At 43.2% G+C, this 12,371-nt stretch overlaps 1 protein-coding gene across 5 annotated transcripts in view; it reads left to right on the forward strand.

The window, feature by feature from the left end:
* The window catches only part of SAMD11 (sterile alpha motif domain containing 11), a 175,729-nt gene that overhangs the window by 11,655 nt on the left and 151,703 nt on the right, over positions 1 to 12,371 (forward strand). The window contains exon 1 of one of the 5 annotated variants that reach the window (XM_056542510.1): positions 11,428 to 11,463. The exons of the other annotated variants lie outside the window; for them this stretch is intronic. Coding sequence (XP_056398485.1) covers positions 11,443 to 11,463 — 21 coding nt within the window. The 5' untranslated portion in view covers positions 11,428 to 11,442. Of the gene's footprint in view, positions 1 to 11,427; positions 11,464 to 12,371 lie in introns of those variants that run through there. 5 annotated transcript variants of the gene reach the window in all.

A 12,371-nucleotide genomic window follows, 5' to 3' on the forward strand; every position in this document is an offset into this window, starting at 1 on the left:
CACTTTAAAGGGGTATTCCGGGAAAAAAACTTTTTTTTATATTTCAACTGGCTTCAGAAAGTTAAACAGATTTGAAAATTATTTCTATTAAAAAATCTTAATCCTTTCAGTACTTATGAGCTTCTGAAGTTAAGCTTGTTCTTTTCTGATGACACCTGTCTCGGGAAACGCCCAGTTTAGAAGCAAATCCCCATAGCAAACCTCTTCTACTCTGGGCGTTTCCCGAGACACCTGTCATCAGAGAGCACTTAGACAGAAAAGAACAACCTTAACTTCAGAAGCTCATAAGTACTGAAAGGATTAAGATTTTTTAATAGAAGTAATTTACAAATCTGTTTAACTTTCTGGAGCCAGTTGATATATATATATATAAAAAAAAGTTTTTTACCTGGAATACCCCTATAAAGATATAGAAAGAGAAAACTCTCTAACGTTCTACTTGTTCCCGCTGTTCCTGCTTCTAATAATGTGGAGCCAGCTGGTCCTGTGGATTTATCTGTGGCTTTTATCTTGAGGTATGAACTAACCGGAGCAGCCGACAGCCAGCGCTGGAGGTGATAAAAAACGTAACGAAAGGGAATTAATGGCGAGGAACAGTAAAATCAATGAAATCCTATAGGCAGACGGAAGAAATTAGTCAAAAAGACAATTTTGTGGGATGAAATGGCAGTTTCATTGATATCCTTATTTTATTGCCTAACCTGAATGCATTTTATACTGTAATATAATTTGAGATTTTAAAGGGCTCCTTTATGTGAGCCGAGGTGGACTTTGTGTGATGGTTTATCAATGCTTTGGGCCAGAGGAATCTTTTTCCGGGAGGGTATTGTTGTTTTGCATGCTGAGATATCTGCAAGGGGATTTTAGGACGAAATTGCAACAAGGCGAATCAGAAAGGCCCGCCGTCATTTTCGTTACATGTTATTTCTCATTGATGCTTGACCCGTGTTCACAGTCATTAAGCCCAGTCTTTCCCAAGCAGCGTGCCTCCGGTTGTTGAAAAACTACAACTCCCAGCATGCCCGGACAGCCGAAGGCTGTCCGGGCATGCTGGGAGTTGTAGTTTTTCAACAACTGGCGGCACACTGCTTGGGAAACACTAATTTAGCCTATCGATATTCTTGGAAATAATGACGTAAATGAGGCAGAAAATGCCTTGTAGTTCGAAATTATTCAGTCACAGATAACACAGAGGTGGGCTTTATCTATGGCACCCTGCAGACTTTTATGTAGACCCCCTACATACAGTGTCAAGACTGGGGCTTTGAGCCCACCAGGCACATGATTTCTATACATAACCTATAGACAATGGGGGAGATTTATCAAAACCTGTGCAGAGCAAAAGCGTTGCAGTTGCCCATAGCAACCAACCAGATTGCTTCTGAAATGAGAGCAATCCGATTGGTTGCTATGGGCAACTACACCACTCTTCCTCTACACAGGTTTTGATAAATCTCCCCAAATTGACTTTAAAGGGGTTATCCAGGAAAAAACTTTATATATATATATATATATATATCAACTGGCTCCAGAAAGTTAAACAGATTTGCAATTTACTTCTATTAAAAAATCTTAATCCTCTCAGTACTTATGAGCTTCTGAAGTTAAGGTTGTTCTTTTCTGTCTAAGTGCTCTCTGATGACACGTGTCTCGGGAAACGCCCAGTTTAGAAGAGGTTTGCTGTGGGGATTTGCTTCTAAACTGGGCGGTTCCCAGAGACACGTGTCATCAGAGAGGATTTAGATAGAAAAGAACAACCTTAACTTCAGAAGCTCATAAGTACTGAAAGGATTAAGATTTTTTAATAGAAGTAATTTACAAATCTGTTTAACTTTCTGGAGCCAGTTGAGATATATATATATATAAAATGTTTTTTCCTGGATAACCCCTTTAAAAAGGGCTATCCCTTAGTCATGGGATAGAGGATAATAAGCTGATCTGACTGAATACGGTGGCAACACGCATATTTGACCTTCACTCCATTCACTCTATATGAGAAGGGAAGTCAAAATCAAAATCGTGTGACTTTACCGTAAAAAAAAACTGGACAGTCGTGAAGGCACAGGTCAGTCACTTTGTTGTCAGATAAAGCTAACATTAAAGGGGTACTCCGGTGGAAAACTTTTTTCTTTTGTTTTTAAATCAACTGGTGCCAGAAAGTTAAACAGATTTGTAAATTACTTCTATTAAAAAATCTTAATCCTTCCAGTACTTATTAGCTTCTGGATACTACAGAGGAAATTCTTTTCTTTTTGGAACACAGAGCTCTCTGCTGAATCAGGAGCACAGTGCCCTCTGCCGACATCTCTGTCCATTTTAGGAACTGTCCAGAGCAGCATATGTTTGCTATGGGGATTTTCTCCTACTCTGGACAGTTCTTAAAATGGACAGAGATGTCAGCAGAGAGCACTGTGCTCGTGATGTCAGCAGAGAGCACTGTGTTCCATAAAGAAATTAATTTCCTCTTTAGTATTCAGCAGCTAATAAGTACTGGAAGGATTAAGATGTTGTAATAGAAGTAATTTACAAATCTGTTTAACTTTCTGGCACCAGTTGATTAAAAAAAAAAAAAGGTTTCCACCGGAGTACCCCTTTAACTAGGTTGTTCGGAATTAGAAAAAGAAGGGATCTACTATTTTTCCAGAAAGAGCGCCACCCTTGTCCTTGGATTGTGTCTGGTATTGCAACTAGGTTTAATTCACTTGAATGGAGATACAAGACACTGCCCATAGACATTAGTGGTGCTGTTTGTTGAAAAATAGTAAATTCTTTTTCATCCTTGATCCTTAGCAAGTACAATACTAAATGAAAGCCACGTATACAATAGAGCAGTGGTCTCCAAACTGTGGACTTTTAGAAATTGTAGTTTTGCAACATCTGGAGGTGCACAGTTCGGAGACCACTGCAGTTGAGAAAGCGATAATGCCTGGTCCCAGCAGTCACATGTTCATACGACAAAGCTGTTTGGCCCAACTTGAACCAGCATAGCGCTGATGATGACAGGTGTCACTGCATTGTTTTCTGACCAGGGTGACTCCAGCTGTTGCAAAACTACCATTCCCAGCATGCCCGGACAGCCTTCGGCTGTCCGGTCATGCTGGGATTGGTAGTTTTGCAACAGCTGGAGTCACCCTGGATGGGAAACACTATGTCAGAGTATAGCAGTGTTCAGCATCCTGTTGCTGTCCAGCAACTACCACTCCCATCATTGCCAAAGATGAGGGTTGTAGTTTTACATTAGCTGGAGAACCACAAGTTGGACAATACTGGAGTTTAGGACTGTGGCAAATATGGGGAAGACATGAGATGTAGATCTTTTCTGACCTTTCCTGCAGATATATAAAGTTAGGCTGGGTTCACATGATGATTTTGCCATACTGTTTTCAATCAGTTTTTCTAAAGAAAACCGTATGGCAAAAAAACAGATGGAACAGTATGGGAAAAAGTAAACAGTATGCATTTTTAAACCGTATACTGTTTTTAAAAGTGCATACAGTTCCGTCCATTTTCATTAAAAAAAAAAATATACGTTTTTGATAATTTTGTCCATTTTTAATGGGAGGGGTGTTGGGTGGGGACTTTAGGATGCAAATGCGCATGTGCAAAGTAAAAACTGTATACGGTTTCCCGTATGGAACCGTATACATGTGCATTTCCCATTGACGTCCATGTTAAAGAAAAATGTATGCGGTTGCAGTACGGTTTTTAAAAAACGTACTGCAACCGCATACGTTTTTTTTAACATGGACGTCAATGGGAAATGCACATGTATACGGTTCCATACGGGAAACCATATAAGTTTTCAAAAACGTATGTTTTTTTTTTGTTTTTTTTTTATAAAAATGGACAGAACTGTATGCACTTTTAAAAACAGTATACAGTTTAAAAACGCATACGGTTTACTTTTTCGCATACTGTTCCATTCTTTTTTTTTGCCAAACGGTTTTCTTTAGAAAAACTGATTGAAAACAGTATGGCAAAAACGGGATGTGAACCCATTAAAGGGGTTATCCAGGAAAAAACTTTTTTTTATATATCAACTAGCTCCAAAAAGTTAAAAAAGATTTGTAAATTCCTTCTATTAAAAAATCTTAATCCTTTCAGTACTTATGAGCTCCTGAATTTAAGGTTGTTCTTTTCTGTCTAAGTGCTCTCTGATGACACGTGTCTCAGGAACTGCCCAGTTTAGAAGAGGTTTGCTATGGGGATTTGCTTCTAAACTGGGCGTTTCCCGAGACAGGTGTCATCAGAGAGCACTTAGACAGAAAAGAACAACCTTTACTTCAGAAGTTCATAAGTACTGAAAGGATTAAGATTTTTTTAATAGAAGTAATTTACAAATCTGTTTAACTTTCTGGAGCTAGTTGATATATATATAAAAAAAAATAAAGTTTTTTCCTGGATAACCCCTTTAAGGTTCTATATATCCCTAGTATTTAATGAGTGAACCCAGTGTTTCCCAACCAGGGTGCCTCCAGCTGTTGCAAAACTACAACTCCCAGCATGGCCGGACAGCCAAAAGCAGTGCTGAAATGTAGATGGGGAGATTTAGGGCACCACTCCATATGGAATAGGAAAGAGTTTATGGACGTACAACTCACTTGCTTCGCTGACAAATGGGCACAGCAGGTTCACTGGGCTGAGCATGTCTTATAACCACCTTTTGTTTCAACAACGAATAATCTGGGTTGTGCAAAAAGTTTAAACAGAATTGAAGATGAACGTTCCGTCTTTTGACTTTAATAATAGTATTAAAATATTGAGGCGCTTTCTTCTATAAAAGTGCCGGGAAGCGCTTTGATGTCTGTTGAGGTTATGATGTCTGGTCTTTTCCTAGAATGAGAATACCTGTGAATTGTGTAGATTGGTTGTCAGATTGGGTCTGGCATGCTGTCAAAACGCTGGGGTCAGGGGAAAATAGGGCTTTTTTTTTTTCTAAAAAAAAAAAAGCCATCTTTTATAAGTCTGTACATCTCAAAGGGGTTCTCAGAGACAATATCTGTCTGGTGTGAAGCCAACCCTCGGCACCCCACCAGTCCGCTATTTACCAGAGCCACCGCGCCTAAAACTGTAAGCAAAGAGCTCCATATATTGTGTAGTGGCCATGTTGGGTTACTGCAGCTTAGCTCTTACTTTAAAGGGGTACTCCACTGGAAAACAATTTGTTAAAAATCAACTGGTGCCAGAAAGTTAAACAGATTTGTAAATAACTTCTATTAAAAAAAAATCGTAATCCTTCCAGTACTTATCAGCTGCTGTATGATCCACAGGAAGTTCTTTTCTTTTTGAAATTCCTTTTTGTCTGACCACAGTGCTCTCTGCTGACACCTCTGTCCATATGAGGAACTGTCCAGAGCAGGAGAGGTTTGCTATGGGGTTTTTGCTCCTGCTCTGGACAGTTCCTGACATGGACAGAGGTGTCAGCAGAGAGCACTGTGGTCAGACAGAGAGGAAATTCAAAAAGAAAAGAACTTCCTCTGTAGTAGACAGCCACTGATAAGTACTGGAAGGATTAAGATTTTTGAATAGAATTCATTTACAAATCTGTTTAACTTTCTAGCACTAGTTGATTTAGAAATTTTTTTCTTCCAGTGGAGTACCCCTTTAATGGGAGCTGAGTCACCTAACACACTGTGTATTTATGCCGGCGCCATGTCTCCAGCAAACAGCTGATCGGTGGTATGCTGGGTGGCCGATATTGATGGCTGATCCTGAAAAAGTCCTGGAAAACCTCTTTAATATGAAGTGATGTAACATGAGCTATGAATATTGCAAGAACAGTGCCTCTCTTGCCCATAGGCTGTGTCTGGTATTACAGCTCAGACTATTCTCTTCTGGGAGAGAGAAGCCAAGTTTCTTCAGGGACAGTTCCGGTGAACAGTGCTCGCCAGGAGCCAAGTTAGTTTGTTCTTTGGCAAATATGTGCCCACATGTGACCTTTTCTCAGTGGGTATCCAGGTAGCAAAATATATTTCACAATTGGAATGGCATTGAGGAATCTACATAAGCTGACCAAAATCTATGAGACACCTGCTTGTCTTCATACTACCCTTTGTGCTGCTGGCACCACCATCACCCTGGGGGTCTTGTCCTTTTTTTGTTTCTGACTTCCTCCATTAGTGATGCCAGGTGGCGCTCCATCCTGATACATGACATTTGTAGTCATTCCTCATTTTTTTAAAAAAGAGGGTACAATCTTTATACTAGAAAAACTTGTCTTGGGACAAGTTCCATTTGCCTCTTGCATAACACATTTATTAGTTATGTTAATGCATTTTGATATGACACGTTCTTCCTTTGCCCATATGAAAAGCATGGATATTAACTGCAGCAGAATTGTGCCAGTTGTATTTCACAACCTGATATCTTTTCACTTATCTTGTGCTGGTGTGCGCCAAAGTCAGTTCTGTGAACTGTGAAGGGAGGGATGTTGTTTATTTACTTCCATACTGTCCATAGGGATCTATGTACTTATCCTGTCCTTATGGAATAGCGCTGACACATACAGTTCCTATGGGAGGGAGTCTGTACCAGTCAACAAGCTGCAGCTCCTCAAGATAGTTATTTGGCGCAGTGACAAATGTCGCCCATGAACAGTGGCTCTTTATTAATAGAAATGTATGGACTACTACATGTAGTGCACGCTATGACATAGTGTGTGGTGATGAAAGAAAAGTATGAATTGAAGAATCTAAATCTTAAAGGGTACTCCGCCCCTAGACATCTTATCCCCTATCCAAAGGATAGGGGATAAGATGTCAAATTGCTGGGGACCCCCGCAATATAGCAAGCAGCACCCACCTGTAACTGCTTCCGGAAGCGCTGGAGGTTCTCTGGCTAATTCCTACCAACCAAGGGGACGGAAGATCGTGACGTCACGACTCCGCCCCGTGTGACATCACGCCCTGCCCCCTCAATGCAAGTCTATGGGAGGGGGCGTGACGGCAGTCACGCCCCCTCCCATAGACTTGCATTGAGGGGGCTGGGCATGACATCACACGGGGGCGGAGTCGTGACGTCATGATCTTCCGGCGATCTGACATCTTATCCCCTATCCTTTGGATAAGATATCTAGGGGCGGAGTACCCCTTTAAGTATCGGCAGCCGATTCATTTTGGGTAAAAAAGGAGTTCTGGTTTCCAATTGCTCAAATTCCCTGAAAAAGTCACACTAGATTTTTGGGAAATCAGAACACTTTAAGAAAAAAAGTTGAACTACTTTTTCTAGATAGAGCAAATCTACCACCAATGCTCGAGATTCTTCAATTCGTATTGTATATTTGTCAATCTAGCCTATGGGGATTGGGTGGAGCTGCTCTGGGACCACCCTGGTGACTTAGATCCCCCTTCCCTGCCATTATTTAAGCTGTATTTTCTCTGACCCAGTGTTTTAGAATAAATCCTATATGGATATAATAAGTGAGCCCTGCACGGGCAGCATACAAATAATGCCAGGTTCCCTTTAAGAGAGTCAAAAAAATCTAAAAAGGCTAATTCATTTTTACTTAATTTTTTAAAATATTTTCTGTCCATTCTAGTAAAGTTATGGGCTTCACTTTGCAGGTTTAACGTCAATCTTTTGACTGTTGCCATATTTGCGCCGTATTGATCTATAGAAAAATCAATCAAAAGTCTGTCAGAAAGCGGTCCCTAGAGTCCTATTGCCCTGTGGCATAGTCCATATGCTTTCGTCCTATACTCAGGTATACTGTTATCTCTTTATATTTAAAGTGTAGAATTGCAAAAAAATAAAATGCCCTTGAAGAGAACTTAATTTACTTTGTAAAAATCTTAAATTAAAATTGTATTTTTCTGCTCTGATGTGAAAAACACAAAGTTTCAGACTAAGTTTTTATTTTTTTATTTTTTTTTATCCGCTGAGGAAACGGCATCGACACTTTGACACAGTCTTCCTCTTGAGTATTTATTTCCGAAGCCCTCCTCCCTTCCCTTTCTCCTCACTTGGCCACTGTGTGGTTGCTCAGTGCGTTCTTATCTAGGCGACCCCCTGCCTATAACTGAAGGCTCGATTCTCCAGCTGCGCCCGTAACATGTCCTTCCACCCCCCCACCCCACCGCCACCACCCCCCCTCCCCATGCGGTCAGACCTCACAGCTGTCAGATAAACCGTCTCTCTGTGCTTTTTGGGGGGGAGGGGATCTCCAGAGGGGCTGTCAGAGTTGCACACAGATATTCAACTAACAATTCCCCTTTGAAAGCTCTCAGGAAATGGGCAGGACTCGTCTCCTTGTGTCTGTTGACTGCGGTTTCAGTGTCAGGGGGCACACCGGGCCCACTCTGCTATTGGCGGCTGACATGGTGCCCAGCGGGTGAGGGGACACAGGAGGGAAGCCCGAGCTCCTTTCATAAGCACCTTGTTCCCCTGCCAGGGACCTCCCACCCTCTCCCTCTATGCACGACCAAGAAACTGTCAGCTTTATGTGCTGGAGTGTGGAAATTGCTTCCCTGCCAAATCCCCGAGATGAATAGGGAGCTTTCTTATTAATAATTGCTATTAGAAGAACGTGTAAGTCCTAGGCTCTTGCTGGCATGGCTCCAATCACGACGCTTGCGCTTGTCCCTGTGTTTTCTCCTTTGCCGCATCTCACCTTCCATGCAAAGGGTTAATGTTTGCGAGGCGGCAGCCCACCCCTGTCGCATCCAATTTGTAGTGTCAGGGAGGCTAGAGGGGGTTTAATTAATGTCTGCGCTCTGGTTTGAGGCTGCGTTCATGTGGGCCTTTTGGGTTTTCTGTGATTAGGAGAATTGATTTGAAGAGGAAATTACTTGGCGAGGGCGAAGGTGGGGAGGAAGGAGGGTGGATGATAGCGTCGGAGGAGCGGAGAGATAATTGAAGGGGATAAGAGGGGAAGAGGGAGGAGGAGAACAGCTTTTGGCAATGGAAATAGGGATCTACGTGTGAAAAGGATAAATGAGGGTTACAGGGAGGGTGAGAGTGGTTGTACCGTCAAGTTGGCAGCGGCATGGGTACCTGATCATGAGTGGCATAAAACCGGGCTTAAATCCCAGTGTGTACTAGTCCCTGGTAGGACACGAGCAACCGGCAACACTCCACCTGTTGTGGCACTAATAGGGCACATGTCTCTCCAACAACAAGTTCTACAAGGTTGTAGTGTGACGGCCTGTTGTTCCTACCTGTTTGTGTCTAGGTTTTGGTGAGGGGATGCCCTGTGGCCACCAATGGGACAGGTGTTTCTCTACATTCTTAAATTCCGCACGTAAACGCAATGTTTTGAATAACATTCATCCTGCAAACACCTGAAAACAAAGAATGTCTACTTTGTCACAGGACAGCACTGAGTTGATATTTTTGGGCCCTGGGTGCTTGTACTCTTGAATTACCATAGTGTTTCCCAACCAGGGTGTATCCAGCTGTTGCAAAACTACTACTTCCAGCATGCCCGGACAGCCAAAGGCATACTTGGAGTTGTAGTTTTGCAACAGCTGGAGGGACCCTGGTTGGGAAACACTTAGAAGAAGTCATTGAGGGTATGATCACTCTGCGTTCTTGCCCCTTGTATTCGTCATCATCCATCTTAAAAATGGGATCTGAAATATACTATTAACGGGAGCAGCACCCTATTTACTTCTATGGCCAAAAGGGGTCACCTAGTGACTCCTGTCAAAAGCCCAGCAGCCCGTTATGAGTCTGCTTAAAATAGTGCATTCGCCTCGAAAGGCTCGTATTTGGCACACAATTTAAAGCAGAATTCATTGTGGAAATACAAAGTCCCATTGACTTCATAAGAGTTTACACAGATTCCACCAGAACAATTGACATGTCCATTCTTGCGGCGAAATTCAGATCTGCATTGGAAATTACTCTGTTGGAACAGAGTTGCAAAAATCCCATTAAGTTCAATGGTAGTTTGATTCACTGTGGAATCTGCATAAAATTTTACGCAAATTATGCCTCAAATTTTGCCTAAAGTGAATCAGCCCTTAAGGATTCTTTTTAGCTGTTTGGAACTGCATGCAGTAACCCTGCGCTTCGTCTTAACTTACCGGAGATTCACAGCAATACAGATGAAGCACATGGTTGCCGCATGCAACTATTGCAACGTGGACATGCACTCTTTTTATAAAAATTGGGTGTCACCCCATATGACTCAGCTTCCCAAGAATGCTGAGAAGCAGTTCAGCCTAGTCATGCAGTATTACTTTCCCAACCTCCATATTGTTGGATATTCAGGAGTGTTTTAGGTTTTGTGGTTGTCACGATGCCGGCTGGCAGGTAGTGGATCCTCTGTGCCAGAGAGGGATTGGCGAGGACCGCGCTAGTGGACCGGTTCTAAGTCACTACTGGTTTTCACCAGAGCCCGCTGCAAAGCGGGATGGTCTTGCTGCGGCGGTAGTGACCAGGTCGTATCCACTAGCAACGGCTCACCTCTCTGACTGCTGATGATAGGCGAGGTACAAGGGAGTAGACAGAAGCAAGGTCGGACGTAGCAGAAGGTCGGGGGCAGGCGGCAAGGTTCGTAGTCAGGGTGGATAGCAGAAGTTCTGGTACACAGGCTTTAGACACACAAAACGCTTTCACTAGGCACAAGGGCAACAAGATCCGGCAAGGGAGTGCATGGGAGGAGGTTAGATATAGTCAGGGACCAGGTGGAAGCCAATTAAGCTGATTGGGCCAGGCACCAATCATTGGTGCACTGGCCCTTTAAGTCTCAGGGAGCTGGCGCGCGCGCGCCCTAGAGAGCGGAGCCGCGCGCGCCAGCACATGACAGCAGGGGACGGGAACGGGTAAGTGACCTGGGATGCGATTCGCGAGCGGGCGCGTCCCGCTGTGCGAATCGCATCCCCAACGGCCATGACAGTGCAGCGCTCCCGGTCAGCGGGACTGACCGGGGAGCTGCAGGGAGAAAGACGCCGTGAGCGCTCCGGGGAGGAGCGGGGACCCGGAGCGCTAGGCGTAACAGTGGTCATGTTTGCCAGTTGCGTTGCTCTTTAAATCTGGAATCTGTGTATGTCTATATACTTGTTGTCTCTGCAGACACGAGCCTCATCTCTTGCTCCAAATGAGATTGGCTAATTAAGCCGCTATCGGCGCCCGCTCGCCCTGCGCGCCTGTCTACAATTATTATGTTATCACTCGGAGACACAAGTTAGAGCTTCAGCGTGGCTTTCAATAGACCAGTATCTCTCAGTTTGAAAACGAACCCAATAGGTGGTACCCAGGACGCTGCCACCGCTCTGTTGCCTGGGTAACCACAGCCAGTGTTTGAAGACGGGAAAGGGCAGGCGTCCCTTCTCTCCGCTGTCTAGAGCTCCATTGATGGAACGGTAGTCGATGGACGTAGATAATTGAGGGTCACTGAGCTCTGCCTGACAGGCTGTCTTTAGGGTGGTTAAAGCATAAGCTCCCATTACATATTGTGCGGATGAAAAGAAGAATAAAGAAGAATACACAGGAAATAAAATGTGTTTAGGACACCTAAAGGTACTTATCATGTAATCATTCAGTCCCGTGTCTGTCACTCATGGTAACATATCATGATCAGCCATCGGGCCACTTGCATCAAAACTGTTCTGTCAATAGCAACTGAGCAGAGATCAGATTTTATTTCCTATCATGCCCTGGAAGATAATAGTATGGGCAAAATTGACACTTTTTCACTTAGGCACTTTGCTATACGAGGCCCATTATTTCACTGCATGTTAATAGCTGGGTTTAGTAGCAATAAAGTGTCAGAAATTAAATTTTTGCCTTGAGTTATGACTTATGCATGCTCCCAAGTTTAATTTCGGACCATGATGGCATCCAGTGTTGAGCAGCGCTGTCAAGATCCATCCTGAATAGTCTATATGAAGCTAGGCTCAGCTGCGGCCTAGAAAGCATAGCAAGGGATCTCCAGAATCACAGCTGTCAGGCAACATAAAACAATGGGGGAATTGTACAAAATCAGAATGTAGCTGTTTCTTTATCAGAAATAGTGCCACACCTGTTCATAGGTTGTGTGTGGTATGACATCTTGGCCCTATTTACTTCAACAGAGCTCTGCTGCAATTCCACACACAACCTGAGTGGCGCTGTTGTTGGAAGAAAGCTGTCATGTTTATTTTTTCATCCTGTACAGCCTACGTCATCTTTGCCTATTGGTTGTAGTTCCTTGGAATTGCACTGTATGATGATCCATACACCCAGGCCTTACAGAGTATATTGTGTGGTGAAGATTCTTTAATATTAAAGTTCAGTTTTCTGTGTAACATGATGCAGCCTCTACTCCCCCTGTAGGAAGTTCATATAAAGTAGACCTGATGCCTGTGTTGACTTAGATAACATACTACTCTGCATTGTAACATCAATATCCTGAACGATACCAGTACCAAAGCAGATTTCCATTTCAG

Source organism: Hyla sarda, chromosome 10 (genome assembly GCF_029499605.1).
Source record: "Hyla sarda isolate aHylSar1 chromosome 10, aHylSar1.hap1, whole genome shotgun sequence".
Lineage (NCBI taxonomy): Eukaryota > Metazoa > Chordata > Amphibia > Anura > Hylidae > Hyla > Hyla sarda.